The sequence below is a fragment of the Notolabrus celidotus genome, chromosome 8 (genome assembly GCF_009762535.1).
Source record: "Notolabrus celidotus isolate fNotCel1 chromosome 8, fNotCel1.pri, whole genome shotgun sequence".
In the NCBI taxonomy this organism is placed as follows: Eukaryota; Metazoa; Chordata; class Actinopteri; order Labriformes; family Labridae; genus Notolabrus; species Notolabrus celidotus.
Genome location: NC_048279.1, coordinates 3,323,745 through 3,341,752, shown reverse-complemented (window position 1 = coordinate 3,341,752; position 18,008 = coordinate 3,323,745). Strand labels below are relative to the sequence as shown.

At 43.1% G+C, this 18,008-nt stretch overlaps 1 protein-coding gene across 1 annotated transcript; it reads right to left on the bottom strand.

Moving 5' to 3' along the window:
• Positions 1-1,332: 1,332 nt before the first annotated feature.
• LOC117817560 (zinc finger BED domain-containing protein 1-like) lies at positions 1,333-5,971 on the bottom strand. Its single transcript, XM_034690301.1, has 6 exons — positions 5,318-5,971; positions 5,110-5,232; positions 4,914-5,027; positions 4,500-4,788; positions 1,663-1,740; positions 1,333-1,526 (listed from the first exon to the last, which is right to left on the bottom strand). The coding sequence occupies exons 1-6, from the start codon at positions 5,492-5,494 to the stop codon at positions 1,333-1,335; spliced, it is 975 nt and encodes a 324-aa protein (XP_034546192.1). The 5' UTR covers positions 5,495-5,971.
• Between the last annotated feature and the right edge of the window lie 12,037 nt (positions 5,972-18,008).

The window sequence follows — 18,008 nt, the reverse complement described above, 5'->3', positions numbered from 1 at the left end:
TTTGTCTTCAGTTTACTTTGTCTTTCGGTTGTGATGCACAAATAGGGGTCATTTTTGGAATCTGAGGGGATGCAGTGAATCAGCAGGGGCTTTTTTTCTACCTTGCTGTAAACTGCATGCGGTGCTCATGCTTCTATTTGTTAAGACTTCTTAAGCAGCATCGTGAACAAAAGAGAATCATAAAATGCTCTGAAGTGATGTGAGTGGGAGGAGGGAAGCATTCCAAACAACATTAACATGTTTACGAGGTATAAATGTCAGAAAACAGAAACAGAGAAAAGTTTCTTTGTGGAGCAGAAGTCTGTTTTCTCTGAGTCAGGCACAAAGTCCTGACCGGGAGAGACCTCTGGCTCAACTTCAACCACGAGCTCTGACCCTGAAAGAGAGAAGAGCTGATGGATCTGCTCAGAGTCAAACAGCACAAGACTCCTGTTCTCCTCCTCTAAATATGTCTGAAGCTTTCTTTTACCCTGCACACACTGAATTCAGAGTTTTAATATTCTTGCACACACTTCTTCCAGCTATGGGTTTTCATTGTAGTGATTATTTTCTGTTTGGTTCCTTAAAAAATACATGAATTTTACAGAGTTTCCTGCCTGAGGTGTGAGAGGAAGTAAAAGCAGCAGATTTTGGTAGATCTGTAGCTACGTCTCTTTCTTCAGAAGAACACCAAACGTGGGGAAGTTTGGCTGCTAATCAAAGCGTTGCCTGTTCACATCTGGGACTTTATCTGGCTCAGACGCAAACTCATACGATGCTGGATCAGTCACACCGTGCAGAAGTGTTCTGTAGTTAAGACTAAAGTCAGATAAAAAGTCAACAAGTGACATATGTTTGAAAAATGTCAGAAACTCTGGTTTCTTTCTCTGACATTAGCTCGAGGCTAACAGCTGAAATCTGAATGTGATGTCAGGATGAAGTGATATGAAATGTAAATCTAAAAGTCATCTGCATCTTTAAATGTTTTACTCTCAGGTGTTTCTGGCTATATGTTAACTTTTAACGTTAAAAACACTGATAATAATAAAAGATGCAAACAACGCCACCTAGGTTTGAGCCTAGGACTCACAGCTTCTTAAAATCAGGGGGAGCAGAGTTAAAAACCAGAAACTAAAGTGCACAATGATCTCATTTATGACCATAAAGGGTTCATAAATAGACTCCAAAACAAGTGACAGGTGTAATAACGAGCTGCAACAATAAAACACTACTTAGCAAAGTCAAATAAGAGTCAGAGTCTGAGGTGGAACGTTCCTTCCACCGTCTCTGAACTTTCTCGGCCCGCCTCACGTTGATTCCTCTAAGGAGACGGTTTTCCTCAGAGTTTGTAAACTACAGACCCAGGCCCAGGCCCAGGCCCAGACCCAGGCCCAGACCCAGGCCCAGGCCCAGACCCAGGCCCAGGCCCAGGCCCAGACCCAGACCCAGGCCCAGACCCAGGCCCAGGCCCAGACCCAGGCCCAGGCCCAGGCCCAGGCCCAGACCCAGACCCAGGCCCAGACCCAGGCCCAGACCCAGGCCCAGGCCTGCGTGAATTAGCGTTGGCAGACACTAGCTAGTGCTTGGTGATACCACACTTTTATGATTTGATAGGATAACTTCTTTTTGCAATTTATTCGATACCTGATACTTTCAGTGATTTAAAAAAATAAAATGCAACACTTGAGGAGGCGGTTTTCCTCAGACCCAGACCCAGGCCCAGGCCCAGACCCAGGCCCAGACCCAGACCCAGGCCCAGGCCTGCATGAATTAGCGTCGGCAGACACTAGCTAGTGCTTGGTGATACCACACTTTTATGATTCGATAGGATAACTTCTTTTTGCAATTTATTCAATACCTGATACTTTCAGTGATTTAAAAAAATAAAATGCAACACTTGAAGGGAGTAAGTTACCCTTTAAGAATCAGAAGTGACACATGCGCTTTTATTTCACATTTATGAATTAGTATAGATATTTTATCAGCGTAATCAATCCTCAAATGAGTAGTGTGTGTGTGTGTGTGTGTGTGTGTGTGTGTGTGTGTGTGTGTGTGTGTGTGTGTGTTGATATATCGTAGGTATATATCGCGTAGGTTTGATTTCTACATTGGTCAGGACATAGCCCCCCCCCCCGCTCGTGTGAAAATATGTTAACTTACTGTGAGCCTCATCAAACAAGTCTGCAGTGCAACACTGTACTCATGTCTGAGCCTGAGGCCACAGAGAGAAAGATGATTTAATAATCCTCTTCCTGTTCAGAACTCAGGACTTTGTAGCTTCTCAGTAAATCTGTATTATCTGACTTGCCTTTCCTCTCCTCCTCTGTTCATGTAATTTAGACATCAACAGGTACTTTATTTTACTCTTTTAGATCTGTAAAGTAATTGCATCTGACAACATGCTGCTTCCTGTTATAGCCTTTTCAAAGTAAAGTTTTTGGTACTACCTAACATAAGAGGGCTTTTATTGTGACATGTTTTTTTCAGAAATGAAATATTTATCTTTGAGGTAGCCTAACTGCGATTAGCGGTGGCCTTCAGGAGTTATATTATTTACATTTCTTCATCTTGCCTCAAGTCACAGCTACAGTCATTGATCCTACACGTTTTGGACTTTAGAAAACCAAGGGCCCGATCTACTAAAGGTTTGCGTGTATAAAAACACGTGCAAACTTGATAGCGCGCGCAAAGCTGACGTACTAACCGGGAGCACCGAGGATTGCGTCTTTCAAATGAGCAAAATAGCACTCGCAAATCATTTAGCGTGTTTGCCTTCATGAGTATGCAGAATACATGTAGATCATCAGAACGAGCAAAATACTGGGAGGAGATGCAAATGTAATCATTTAGCACACGCAATGTGATTTATCAAACCTGAAGCAGATAGCGCGCGCTGTATTTGCGTCTATATTTAGCACGTTTGAAAGGCAGGTGCAAACTGGCACAGCGTTACGCACACATGGCTGCGGTCACTGTAAAGCTCATCATAACATCGCTTCACAACATGCCCACAACAGCGGGGCTTACAAGCATTACTACATGTTTTAGTCAATCAAACCAAGATAACAAAATAATAATAATAATAAAACAACACAAATTCAAAGCAGTTCAGCACCACGGATAGCGACCGCATCATTCTGACACCCACTTTAACTTTTTCATATAATGAGAGCACAGTAGGTCACAGTATCAACAGATATAAAGTTTAGTAAAATTGGCACAGCGGTCCACATGTTCACATACAAACAAAAAATCAACATGAAGTACTCGGCCTACTCACCACTGTCTGGACGAGCCTTAAGCTCCGCGGACTTGTCCATGATGCGCTGTATGTCCATTTTCTTTGATCTGTCATTCTCAATAAATAACATGACATGTCCACTCAGTCTATTCTGTCCCATCGTGCTCATCAAGGGGTTTTTAGTTAGTTTTAACTTGGAGAATGAGCGCTCACTGAGCTGCGCCAGGCAGCTTTGTGTAACTCCTCATCTCGTGCTTGCAGCAGTGTGTTGGGGTGAACTGACTCAAACATGTTCCCAGTTCCATTTAAGCTGGTGAATCTTTGGGACAGTTGCTGGATGATGATATCAGGCATTAAAAACGTTCACCTGAAAGTTGCTCCCTGGGACAGTGAGGCGACTGTCTTCATCTAAGTGACGCCTAACTTTTCTAGAGCAAGAGTGGCAGACTAAGCCTCATCAAATCGCTCTCTAAACTCCATCAAAACACTGATTGAGTTTTGGAGTAGAGTAGATGCGTTTATTTCATCGGCAGATCTTCTTTTTTTTTCACATCATTCACCTTTTCACAGATGGCCTCCTAAATCGCGTTTCTTCTGGCAACGCTGAGATGTCTCTGCTGGAGTTCACCGATGTGTTTATTTCCCTCCTCCACAAAGACCTCCAACTCCATGTCTTCAAACTTCATTTATCGCTTAAGACCACTCTGTTCTCTAAAACTCTCCACGGTGACAGCCGATAGCACACGCAAAATCCTCATTAAAATAGGGCGGTCCACACCACTTTTACACTCGTTATCATTTGCGCAGGCAGTCTTAGTAGATCACCCGCAACACGCCCAGAAATAACACGTGCAAAATTATTATTTGCACACGCAAATTAGCGCTCGTTATTTGGGATCTTAGAAGATCAGGCCCCAAGTGTTAACTAGGGCTGAGTATCGTTCAAAAACTTTTGATACCGGTACCTTCATTTAGATACTGGTTCCTCAACGATACTTTTTTTCGATATCAACTTTATAAAATCAATTGTAACAAAAAGAAAAACACATTACACATTATCAACAAATGTTGCGTTCTATTTTTCAGCTTTGTTATTCTTTAACTCAAACCAGTTTTTTTAACATAAAATATAAATAATAAATAATTTTCAGTGCTACAGAACAAAAGAACAGTTGCAAACAAGTAACAAGTCAGCCTATCGCTCACTGCTGCATACTAAGACTTCACTTAGCAGTTTTTCTTTAGAAAAATCAACAGTCCGCTTTCTCAGGTAACAGACAAGCCCACTCCTGGTTGATGGTGTCCCCAGCAGTACGCTCTGAGGGTGTGGATGATGCTTGCACACAGAGATACCTGGTTGCCAAGTTTGATAGCATTGGCAGAGTGTCCCTCACATTCCACCACCAGCTTACTGGATTCACTGAGGTTAGGGTAGATGGCAGACCTCTGTAATCCTGTAACTCCCCCTGAACCTTCTCTGCGGTGCTGAGAGTGTTCTCTTGTCTTATTTCAACTGCTATGTCCTCGTCAGCAAACAGCTCCTCAAGGGCAGAGAGCTTTGGCTTCTTCTGGAAACAAAGAAGACAAGGAAAAAAAAAGAAGAAAAAAGAGAATCAGGGTTAGTGCCAACAAGTTCCTTTTCTTCTGAAAATGAAATAGTGGGAAAAAACAGGATATCTATATATATTTTTACCATTGTTGCTCCTGCAGCTGTACAGTCTTCATCAGACGAGTCGTCGACATGGTCACCAGCACTCTCTTCGAAGTTCTGCTCCATCTGCTGGGCCTGGGTCATTACACCTTTATTCTGTATTCAATAGATTATGGGAGTCATATACACTGATCTACAATGGAAGAGGAAAAAAAATATTACCAATAACAATAAACACCTGCTGTGAGATCCTGCTCATCAGCTCCTCCTCTAGTCTGTTCCACACTCCATCGGCCACTTTCGTCTTGAATCTTGAGTCTAAGGCTGTGCCCTCCTCCAAGAACTGCCTGATGCTCTCATCCTGCACAACAAAAACATGGTATAGTAGTCATGTCTCGGAGTATACCTAATGAAAACAACTGAGAAATTGGGATTATGCCACACACTTGGTATCTTTTTGAGAGGTTATCCCAGATCTTTTCCTTTATGGACTGAATAAAGGAGGAGTCCTCATCAGTAACTGTGAAGTGGTGCTGGAGTTTCCCCAAGATGGGTAGAATCTGGTCCAGAGTTGGACTCCTTTCACTGGAGATGCAGATGGTTGAAGTATAGAGGATCTTCATAACTCTGACAAACTGTTCTGCTTATCTGTAATCCTCATCAGAAAGCCTCTCCAGTCTGAAAAAATATACACATTTTCTATGTTTAATTAGCTAGACTGCAGCCTTTAGAGCACATTAAATCATATTGATAACGGAATAAGGTTATATCAATGTCCATCCTTATCTACAATTCCTGTCTTTCTCCATTGATTTATTAACCGAGGGTCCATGGAGGCTGCCTTGATGGCAGGGAACTGCTCCAGAAATCGCTCCATCATAGCAGCATGTTCTGGAAGACCTAAAGAGAGACAGTGTGTGTGTGGTTGTCAAACTGGTTGTGTATTTGTAGTAATAGTTCAATAACTGATTTAGCCATGGAATTTTGCTCTAAGTTTATTCCATGTTGATTTCCACTTACCAAGAAGACGCTGCTTCTCTTTTAGGACAGGTTTAGCCAAGCTAGACTTTTTTAACCACACCACCATAGCTCTGATTCTTCCTGCCCACCTTGAGACTGCAAGTGTACAGCTTTTGGGCAGCAATGTTTAGAGCAGGCATGTCCAAAGTGCGGCCCAAGGTCCATTTATTTATGGCCCCAAGCTTCCATCTTAAAACGTGTTAATTATAGGACAGAAATGAATCACATTCTAAATCATCTGTACATTTGCAGCTTCTTTTAAGCGCACAAACAAAACTAAAGTCAATCCAGAAAGGTCTCAAAAAGCTTCATAAGGACTACCTGTCTAAAGCCAAAGCTCTGGGAATTCTTCAAGACGGCAATAAAGAAGAAACATAAGAACTCTTAAAGCTGACAGGTTTTCAAATTAATGTTTTTATCATGATTTGAAATTTTTTTTTTTTTTTTTTTTTCTTTCTCTTTTTTCTCTTGTCTGCATATATATTTCTGGTTTGTGTCATGTTTGTCACAAACTGTCAAATATTCATGCAATTTATTCTTGCAGCAAAAGAAAAGAAAGAAAACCTTTTCTTCTGTGCTTGTGACTGTGTGCATGCAACCATCACCATCCCTCTTAGAACTCTGGCCTATCTTTTATTGGCAGCTAATATCATGTTCTGTAAAAGAGGGCGTGCACACCTAGGTGGGCCAAAAAAAATAAAAAAATAAGAGAAAGTGAAAGAAAGATTACATAAGGATATACAAAGGGACAGGGAGAGAGAAGGAGAGAGAGACCTAACACACTTAGATGGAGAGGGACCATCTCACCATGATGCCAAAAAAAAACTCCGTGGGGTGATACTAATGATTAAGCAACCCTTAGTGTCCACAATCATTACTGAAGCTTGGGTCGCAGAGGGTTGCCGCCGTGCTGTGTTCTATTTGTGTAACAAGACCACCACTGGTGCAGATGAAACCACCTGGGTCAGACCAGCCGGGCGGTAAGGCTCAGCACCCGGGCCGCGAGAGCAGTCAGACCGAAGGACCCAACCCGCCGCGGGAGACCCAGGCCAGGGGACAAGCCAAGGACCCAGACCGGAAGCAAGCAGGTACCGCCGGAGCACCCAGGGCGACCGCCAGGTCACCCAGTAGGAGGAAAGGGGGGCGAGGGGGGAGAGATCCCGCAGCCCCCCCAAGGGACACCCCCACAACACCACCCCCACAGCCCCCCAAGACGGAGCCAAAGGAGCCACCAGGGCCGAGGGGGCCCAGCACCAGGAGCACACAGCCAGGCAGACGGGCAGGACCAGGACCAGAGCCCACCAACCGGCGCGCCGGAGCGGGGGGAGGGAGGAGGCGGCAGGGCCAATCCCACCCGCCCCCCCCAGACGGCCCGACCACTCCCCCAAGCCACGCCCCCCACCCATGCCCTGCGACTGATGGACCAGGCCGCGGGGGCATGGAGGGACACCCCAATGGCTGCCATAGTAACACCCCCCCAGCTGCGCACCCCCCCACCCCCCCAAGAGGACCGCGAGGGAACCCCGGGAAACCCGGCCCCGAGGGCAGCCGCGGACCAGGCCCCCACAGGGAAGGGGGCAGCAGGGGGGCGGAGGGTGACAGGGACACCAGCCACCCACCCAGCCCCGATGGGCCCCCGACGAGTAGGGCCGAGCCAAACACTAAGGCCCCGCCAAACCTGATCTGTGTGTGTGTGATATGATTTGAACTTTGTTTTGTTTGTTTTTTTTTGTTGTATACATGTTTGCTAGTGAGGTGGATTAAAATAGGGGGGGCAGGAAGGGAGGCAAATTTTTTTTTATGAACACTAAAAGTTCAGAAGACACAAGACAAGATCAAAATTATGAAATTTTTGGAGGAGCTCCGAGGGAGGAGGGGAGGGGTTAGACGGAGTCCTGAGGAAATGCTACATTCAAATTCATGCTGGTTTTCCGAGACTACCAACCCTAGCTTTAAGTAAACAAACATAAAGATGGCCGAATTTTGCTAAACGTAAAATTACCTTTTGAAATCCCTGATGAAGAGGGGTCCGGTGGTGCAGATGACGTCGAAGGTGGCCACTCTGGCTCTGCAACGTCCACAGAGGATGACAGATGCGGTCCGCTCTTGCCGTCAAACACGGAGCAACATTCTGCTCTTAAATTTATGCCGTGCACCATCAAATGTTTCAGCAAATTGGTCGTGTTGCCGGCCTTAGCAGCGATTTCCTTTTTGCAGATAATGCAGCATTTGCATCCATCCATCCATTATCTTGACCGCTTATCCCATTAGGGGTCACGGGGGGCTGGAGCCTATCCCAGCTGGCTTCGGGCAGAAGGCAGGGTACACCCTGGACAGGTCTCCAACCCATCACAGAGCATTTGCATCAATTTTGGTAAAATGGAGTCACACTTTTGACCTTGGCATTCTTTTAACCGGTTTCATTACACGCTGTAGTTCACAACACAGATACACATGACGTGAACCCTGTCTGTGGGCGTAACCACATTTCCTGCATGCCTCAACCACGTGTAACATTACAGCCAATCACCGGCAGCATTATCAGATCTCGATCCTGTGATTAACTCTTTAGGTACCGAAACCTGGTACAGAAAAACAAGTCATGTTTCAATACTCTGAGGTACCGAAGCATTTCGGTCGGTGCCAAAAAAGAACCAAAGTTTGGTACCTAGCCCTAGTGTTAACACACTTTGAAGCAGGTAGAGCCGTGGTAACAGATGAAAATCCCTGCAGTGCAAGCTACAGAGCTCTGCTTCTGTTTGATGAGCGTGGCTCTGCCCTCCCGAAGTGTTGTACCTTTGCGCTGCCTCACAGTTTCGGAAAGCACTGGCCTACAGGGAGCTAAGCCAATCAAAAAACAGACCGGTCTCAAAGACGTATTTGGGTGGCAGTGCCGAAGTGGGAAAGGATTTAACCCTTTATGTGTCGCATGAAGCACATTTTTTTCCCCTTCAACCTTAATATTGGTGGGGACATTTCAGCCATTGTTTGAAATTGGTAGGGACACGTCCCTATGGCCAATAGGTAATTCTACGCCACTGGATACCACAGACACTAGCTGCTCTGCTGACACTCCGAGTTGGGGGATCCGTCATCTCCGTGCTGCGTTTCCTTCTTGCGGGCCGGCTGCCGATCACATGGATCTCCGTCTCCACACACCGTCGCCTGTTTCCTGTTCTGCGTTGTTATGAACCCGTTGCATCTCGTCCTTCTCTCAGTTTGCACCGTCTCTCTCTATGCACCCAGCGTCCTGTTTGGTTCCCCTTTGCGGCCGAGTGGAAGCTCCTCTTGTATTGTTCTCCTTGTCTGCAGCCTCTGCCTCACCTGCTACTGATGACCTAATTAAAGGTGGAGGTGTGACTCACCAGGTCCCAGTTCAGAGTCTTCTAGACACAGTCTACTGATAAACCTTTACAGACCTAGACCATCTTTGGGGGCGCCAGACTGTGCTGAATTTTTTTTCAATATGCTGAATGAGACAAATGTGGTATTAATGGAAAGCTGAGAATGTCCGCTGTAATTGAGTTTTTAAAGCTTGTTGACAGGATTAGTGGTTCAAAAGTGATCAAACATTTAAGAACAAATAGCTGTCAGCAGCTGTCTAGGTCTTTGAGGACTAAACCTACATCTAATACATAATAACATCAGTTCATGAAAACATTACACAAATGCATAAAAACCCAGCAATCCATTGGACTTCTACTGAAACATACATGCAAACACACACAAAGAATCCTCATTTCTGACCCTGTCACATGTAACACCTCTTTACTGGACTTCCAGGTGGGTTCAAACACATTGTTGAATACATTGATGTGTTTTTGTGTCAGCTGCAGACAAAGTTGATCATCAGAGCTTTGTAGACAGATTAAATGAGGGATGTTGCTAAGTCATTTCTCAAATTTCAAAAGAAAAATCATGCAAAATCAGTTTCAGCGAGGTCACCAAAACACTGGGTTTAATCCAGGGATAGCTGACAGGTACTATTACAGAAACAAAGCCTGGATCTGGGTCTGCAGGGGAAAATGAAGCCTCTCTTACATAAACGTCTGACTGTCTGGAAACCACCGAGTCAGCAGCTTGGATCTGTCACGCTTCATGCAGACTTAAGACAAAACAACACAGCCAACCTTAATGAGGGATACGTGATTAAAGGGTTAATCCTAATCCTTGAAGTCCTGGAATATGCTGCGGTGATCCTGCTGAAGCTGCTGACTCAGACTCAGAGTGTTTAAAGTCAGGGTTAAACACCTGTAGACATCAGCAGCACGAAATCAGGTACAGGATTCTGGAGGACTCACTGGAGACCTTTGTCAGAACCTTTAGGTTTAAAGGCAATAAGAGCCAAATAAATACACTTCATTTTTACTCCTGCATCAGATATTTGCCCTCAGCTTAGATTTATCACCTCACAACATCAGCTGTGATTGGTCGATTTGGTATCACAACTACAACAGACACTGTTCTAGATGCTAGCTGCAGCTAGCTGCCGCAGCCTGTTAGCTTCACATGACTCTAAAACCTGAACTGTGATATTCTTCAGCTCTGTTTTTTTTTCTTCTTGTCTTGCATAATTTCAGTAAAAGTATCCTTTGATCAACATTTAGTTACTCCAACTACAGCATGTGAATTCAGTCTCAGTCCATATATTAATAAGAAACCCCTTTACCTTTAAACATTCTGGTGATAAGTACCTTTGGATCAGGCTTTAAGTCGATAAAAACACCTTTGTTACTGTGCAGTAGACATTATTTAACATGGGAAATACATGATTTACTTTGCAACATCAACCAATCAATCAGATCTTATTTATAAAGCACTTTCCATACGATGACATTGTAACACAAAGTGCTGTACATGAAAAGAACTTAACAGAGAATCAATTAAAAATATACAAGTTAGAATAAAAAGACCCCCCATCCTAACCCCAACCCCAACCCCCGACTCCAAACCCAACCCACAATCCTAAGGTTAAGAACAGGATATATGCAATAATAATAATAATAATAATTAAAAAAAATAAAAATAAATAATAATAATAATAATAACAACAACAACCACAACAACAACAATCATAATAATAATAATAATAATACAGATAATAATAATACTAATAATACTGCTACTACTACTACTACTACTACTACTACTACTAATAATAATAATAGTAATAATAATAATAATAATAATAATAATATTAAGAATAATAATAATAAGAAGAAAGAAGTTGCTGAACAAACTGAGGAAACGCTGTCATTATTTCTTAAAGAGGAAACACTGGAGGTAACACAGGAAACTTAACTCACCAAAATAGAATAAATTAATAAGATAATAAAGCACTGAAATATTAAACCAGTAAAAGAAACTAAGATGCTATACTTAAAAAAAGTGACAACAATTTGAACTAGATAAAAAAAATAAAAAATTATAATATTCATAATAAAAGTAAATAAATAAAGTGAGGTGAAATATAACTATTATAAGAATAAAACTCAGTTAGGGACCAAAAAGTCTTGAGTTTGCTTTTAAAAATGTTCATGCTCTGTGCAGCCATCAGATCTTCAGGTAGGATGTAGGGTGTTCCAATATACACTATATACCGTGCAAAACGAGTGTAATACACATTACCTACATTTTCTACTGTGCAAAAAAATTATATAGTGTGTAATAGTCCTTTTAGTAGCCGGGTGTAGATGCACGTTTAGACAAATAAAGGCCTGTATACATGAACTGTTTTTATGGTAGTCTGTGCAACAAAGCACCGGATTTTCGTACTGACACTGAAACATCATACGTCCTCAAATACCTCAAATAAAAGCCTAGGCTACTAATTGAAGTTTGACAGTATTTTACTTTTTATAAATTCCTTGATTTCTTTGTATATGACACGTGATTATTATTGATTATACATATTTGGCTTTATGACAGTGCAATGTAAAAAAATGAGAGGTCAAAACACAAAGATGATCATATCTTCAGCCTTGGAACGACACTCAGTAGTATGAAATGACCAAGTGAGTTTACTGAAAGAAAGTACGCCAGCGAGCACAAGTTGAGCTAGAATATGCAAGGCTATCTTGTTTTTGCTAGATCAGAGAAGTCCAGGTCTTAGCTGGTCTTATGACTCTAAATTTTGGGACCAACACAAACTCAAAACTCCTCTGTAGAAACATATTGAAGGATTGAAAGATAGTTCAAAGTTTGGTGCAGAAAACGTTGTTCAGTTTGTCTACCTGAACATCCCAGAGACCTGAAGTTCTCAGTAATTCATCTGGAGGTCAGACGATGCCCCTCCTGGACCTGGTCTTTGTTAAAGACTCACTCTGTCCCTGCACAGAGCATTTTATGAGGACCTTCAGTTTATTGATGGTTGCATTGATGAACAAAGAACACAAAGGATACTTCAAGCTTGTCTGTGGAGATGGAATGTGTTATGATTTGGTTAAACTTTTGATATGTCCCCATCTAAATTGGTTGGGTCTCTTTTGGTTCAGTTTAAAAGCACCAACATGTTCCCAAACTCTTGTGGTGAAAGTTGGTTTTGGGGGCAGAGCAGCAGCCACTGTGTCCTCTGAGGAGCGCTGTGAGCAAACACCAGACGCCGTCTTTATTGAACGTTCAGTAAAAGTAAAAAAGTAAAAGAGCACGGCCTGGTTCAGAATCAGGAGATGATGAGTGGATGTAGGGAGCTGTGGTGGGCTTATCATCATCATCATCATCTTCATCATCATCTTCATGGTATATGATTCAAACTAAAAGCTGCAGCCCTCCTCAGGTTCTGTTAACAGAGACTGCATACTCCCGGTGTTTGACTTCACACGGATACCTCTGATGTGACTCTCCAGCAAACTCTGTGTTTGGTGTTGGGAAGCCTGTGAGGGATGCTGTCTTTGTAGCAGGTCTAGGATCTGATCCAGTGTGGAGGCAGGACTAGTGGGGCCTACAGGGAACCTCCCACACATGTCGTCCAGGTGAAGCTCACTCCTGGCGGGTGAGAGGAAGCATCTGAAGAGCGTTGTGTTTATTACATGTCATGGTTTTTAAATTTATACACACACACACACACACACACACACACACACACACACACACACACACACACACACACACACACAGACACACACTCTGGTTGTGTGTCTGTGTGTGTGAGAGATGAAGGGGGCTGCTGGTTGTGAGCCTGCAGAGCTCTGGCAGAGCGGCTGAGGGAGACTTTGATGTTAATTTGGTTGATGATTTCTGAGCTCCTCTTCACTTGTACAAATCAAAGCTCCAATCTTTATTACTGATTCATATCTCCACGCAATTTCATATTCTGCTTTTTTAGGCCTTAAAAGCACATCTGCCTGCCAGTGGCTGGGAGTCTGGTAAGATAAGACACTGTGTTAAAGTAGGGGTGTGTGTCTATATACGGGGGAGTCACAGTATGGGGGAGAGATAATCTGTTGTCTCCTCCTACACTAAAGAAAGCAGCCAGTCACTCTGCTCTCCTCTGAATCTCTGCAGAGTCCCCGTGCTTCTCTTTCATCAATATTCAAGAGGACATCAAGTTAAAGTGTTTTCATTCACTGCTCATACTTTCAGAAATTCATAGAGTTGAGTATGAAACCAATGTGGGGAGAATTCAGAAAACTCTTGCATACCTTTAGCGTCGACATGACATGCATCGTATCTCAAATGTAAATCCATTTGAAGCAGTGTTAGCTGCACAGAGCAGGAGTGCTGTCTGTGTGTGACAAAAGGTGTGAAAAAGGAGAACCTCTGCTGCTCTGCAGTGTGAGGATCTGAGTTTAAAGTTACTGAGAAAGGTCTGCAGCACTCAGAGGAGCAGATCACTAAAAGGCCTTTCTTCCTTCACAGTTACAAACTCAGTGAAAACTCATTTCAGTCAACTGTCTCCATTTGTTTTCATTGTCACGATATTTTGTGGAGGATGTAGATGTTGGCCTTACCCCCAATTTATACAGGATGTGCAGCGCCGCGTTACGGCTGCACCGCGCACTGCGCATCTAATACGTTCCCATTCTAGTCAATGCTCATGTTCACACAGGGAGTTCTGCGGCGCGTCTCTTGGGAACATACACCTGCGTCGCTCAGCCAGAGATCCACGCCAAATATATTTTCGACGGAGCCCACGCCCAGCACGCGTCAATCTGCACAGAAAAGAACAACCTCGACAGGAAGTAAGGCACGAGGATCGCATGCAACATCCACCAACTTCAAAATAAAACATCATATACGGACTCCCAACCGCTTAAAGATCGTACAGATCAGAAATACTCATCGATCATGGATGTAAGCTACAAAGCCACAGATCAGTGATCCAGGTCGACTACAAAAGGACTTTAAGATGATCACTGTGTCAGAAGGTAACAGGACTTTAAGATGATCACTGTGTCAGAAGGTAACAGGACTTTAAGATGATCACTGTGTCTGAAGGTAACAGGACTTTAAGATGATCACTGTGTCAGAAGGTAACAGGACTTTAAGATGATCACTGTGTCAGAAGGTAACAGGACTTTAAGATGATCACTGTGTCAGAAGGTAACAAGACTTTAAGATGATCACTGTGTCAGAAGGTAACAGGACTTTAAGATGATCACTGTGTCAGAAGGTAACAGTCCGAGCTGGAGGTCACTGTTCGATGAAGCCAATATGACCACATCATTTGCAAAGAGCAGAGATGGAACCCTAAGGTCACCGAACCGGACACCCTCCACCACTCGGCTGCGCCTAGAAATTCTGGCCATAAAAGTTATGAACAGAACCGGTGACAGAGGGCAGCCCTGGCGGAGTCCAACCCCAACTGGGAATGAATTCGACTTACTGCCGGCAGTGCAAACCAGACTCTGGCTCCAACAATACAGAGACTGAATGGCCCGTAGCAACAGGCCATCCACTCCATATTCCCAAAGCACCCCCCACAGGATACCTCGGGGGACACGGTCATAAGCCTTCTCCAGGTCCACAAAGCACATGTGGACTGGTTTGGCAAACTCCCATGCCCCCTCCAGCACCCTCCAAAGGGTATAGAGCTGGTCCAGTGTTCGACGGCCAGGACGAAAACCGCATTGTTCCTCCTGCATCCGAGGTTCAACCAACATCCGGACTTTCCTCTACAGCACCCTAGAATAGACTTTTCCAGGGAGGCTGAGGAGTGTGATCCCCCTATAGTTGGAACACACTCTCTGGTCCCCCTTCTTGAAAAGGGGGACCACCACGCCCGTCTGCCACTCCAGAGGCACAGTCCCTGATGTCCATGCAACGTTGCAGAGGCGTGTCAACCAGGACAGCCCTACAACATCCAGAGTTTTGGCCTCGGCGACCGTCTTTGTACTATTTTAAATTAAATATGGGCTTTGAATAATTTACAAGCCACCTCTTTCTTCCCTGGAGGAGCAGAGACAGTGTTGCCAGATGTACGATAATAATCGTATTTGTACGATAATTTGGCCCTCTGTACGATGCACGATCAATAATCCCAAAAAAGGCAAAATGTAGATAATTTGACCGTTTCATGAATGTGTGATTGCAATCGGCCTGCCCCAGTCTGCCAGACATTTTATTGTGAACCCCAGAGGCATCTTTTACCACGTGACATTTCCAGCCAACCTTAGCCGGTTGAGGCGTGAGATACGAGTGACTTTTGTCTCAGAACAACGAGTATGATTGACAGCCAATCATGATGCTCTCATGATGACACATTAGTGTAACACAACTGAGTTGGAGCTACAAATCAAGCGACTTTTTCTGTTGTTAAATGGAGATTTTTGGAGACTGACGTGAAAGCATGTATTGTTCTTACTCAACGAGGAGTGGATGCTGCAGTGAGTCCTTCCTAACTGCATCCAGAGCAGGAGGCGTTCATCCCTCAGCATCCAGACTGTTAATGTATCAGAATCAGAATCAGAATCAGAATCAGCTTTATTGGCCAGGTATGCTTGAACACACAAGGAATTTGACTTCGGTAAACTGTGCTCTCTTTGTACAAGGCATAAGAATAAGAACTACAATAAAAAATAAAATAAAAATATATTAACAATAACATCAGCTATAAATACAAAAGAACAACAAATAGGCATGACTAATATGTACAGGCTAAAATAATATGATAAAGTGCAGTGGTGAGTAGCAGAGGTAGTTTTTACATTATAAAAATAGTAGTTCAATAATAAAATAAATAGAAATATGGAATTCTGCTTGGAGAATTGTTGCATTGTATATCTACATGTATATTTACAGAGAGTGTTTATCTGACAGGTATGACACTGTTATGGTTTAGTGTTCATCAGAGTGACAGCCTGGGGGAAGAAACTGTTCTTATGGGTTGTGTTTATTTATTTTTTTATTATTTATTAGTTTATTTGACAGGAGCCATGCAAAACAAAAAATGTCAAGCCAGAGTTAGCTATAAGCTAATTTTCATCTGTGGTCCCTGGGCAGGAATTTGTTAACACATGTACAATACAAACGATAAAAAAACATACTAGCATTAAAACAATACATAGACTACTCAACACAGTCCATCACTAATAACAACACATTTAAAATTACATTTCATCGTCTCTAATTTGATGCATTCAGATGATCACATGATTGTTTTTCCTTGAGCCATAATTTTAGTTTACTTTTAAAAACACTGAGGCTTGTACAGTCTCTAATGTGAGTTGGGATTGAGTTCCATTTTCCTGCTGCTCTGACTGAAAATGCAGACTGTCCAAATGCAGTCTTCCTACGTTTAGCTGAACAGTCTCCTCTTGCTGATGCCCTGGTCTCCCTAAGATTGTTCCTGCAGAGTAACACACATTGTTTAAGTGGTGGTGGGGCCTGATCATTAATTAATTTATACATCAGACACATATCTACATAACAAAAAAAAAAACTGTCAAGGGTCATTAAGTTATATTTTGTAATGATTTTACAGTGGTGGTACTTCCCTGTTTTTTTATCTAGAGTTTTTTGTGATTGTTTGTAGATTGTTTTGGCGCACAGTGATCTGTAGCGCCTGCCGGAGGGGAGGAGTTTGAAGAATTTGTGTCCAGGGTGTGAGGGGTCAGCTGATCATACGTATCAATGTAGTTCTAAACATATTTAGGGTGTTTTTTAACCTCTTTTTGTCTCTCAGCGTTACACGTCTCTCCTACAGCGTCCATTACAATTCAGGTTATGCAAATTAAATGATGACATTGAAGTATCTGATAGTTAATAAGTAACTGACGTAAAACAAGTCAAGGAGAAACCTATGTTCTCCCAGACTTTCAAGGAAATTAGATTGAGACCCCCTTCCAATTTAGCGACATGCATGGATAAGTTTTGTAACCATTATGCTAGCAGAGCCCAGGAGGGTAAAATAGATAACTAGAGATCAAGATACGTTTGGGCTTTGCAGTAGGCTATGTCATTGGTTGGCAGACCTATAAAAGGTGCTGGTCAACAGCATTCTGGGAGTCAGCAGATTTGCAGAGCTGTTCTCCCAAGCATTCCGGGTGCTTGTTCGATACTGGTATTGTTTTCTTGTAATAAACGTATTACTATGCAAGCAAGCCAGCGTCACGAAGATTCCTTCTGCATCTACACATCACGGGCGGTCAAGATACAACAACATCATTAACGACTTCTAGCAACATTTAGGACAGCCAATAGCTACTTTCTTCACAGAGGAGGTAGCGATTCTGGCTGCTGATCATAGTTGCTGATGTGGGGCAGTGAATGACCATTCTGTACTGAAGACACAAAGCTGTGAGTGCCTGTAGGACGCCATTTAACTAAGAGTGACTATATCGTGCAACAGTAAGCTTGCTGTTTTGGTTATGATGGGTGAACGATCATTTTCCCCAAAATAAGATAAGTTTGAGTCTCTGGTACGATAACTCTACATTTCCCATCTGGCAACAGTGAGCAGAGACTGGCAGAGGGAGGAGATCACTTCAAGTCATTGGTGATAAAAAATAAACATCTTTTTGATTTCATGGGAACTTTTGAAAAGAACACTTAAGAGTAATCAAAACACACCTGTGAGTGGCATTACGGGAAATGTAGGCCATTGAGTTTAACTACAAACAGAAAGTCAAAGCACAGACTCAGCAGCTTCCAGAGTCTCATTTTCCTCCTCTGGAGTTT

Excerpts from the sequence above, each read along its gene's own strand:
- LOC117817560 (XM_034690301.1), bottom strand. The coding sequence starts at position 5,494 with ATGAAGATCCTCTATACTTCAACCATCTGCATCTCCAGTGAAAGGAGT. Across the intron at positions 5,233-5,317 it reads ACCTCTCAAAAAGATACCAA|GATGAGAGCATCAGGCAGTT; the intron begins GTGTGTGGCATA and ends TTTGTTGTGCAG. Across the intron at positions 4,789-4,913 it reads CAGCTGCAGGAGCAACAATG|AAGAAGCCAAAGCTCTCTGC; the intron begins GTAAAAATATAT and ends CTTTGTTTCCAG.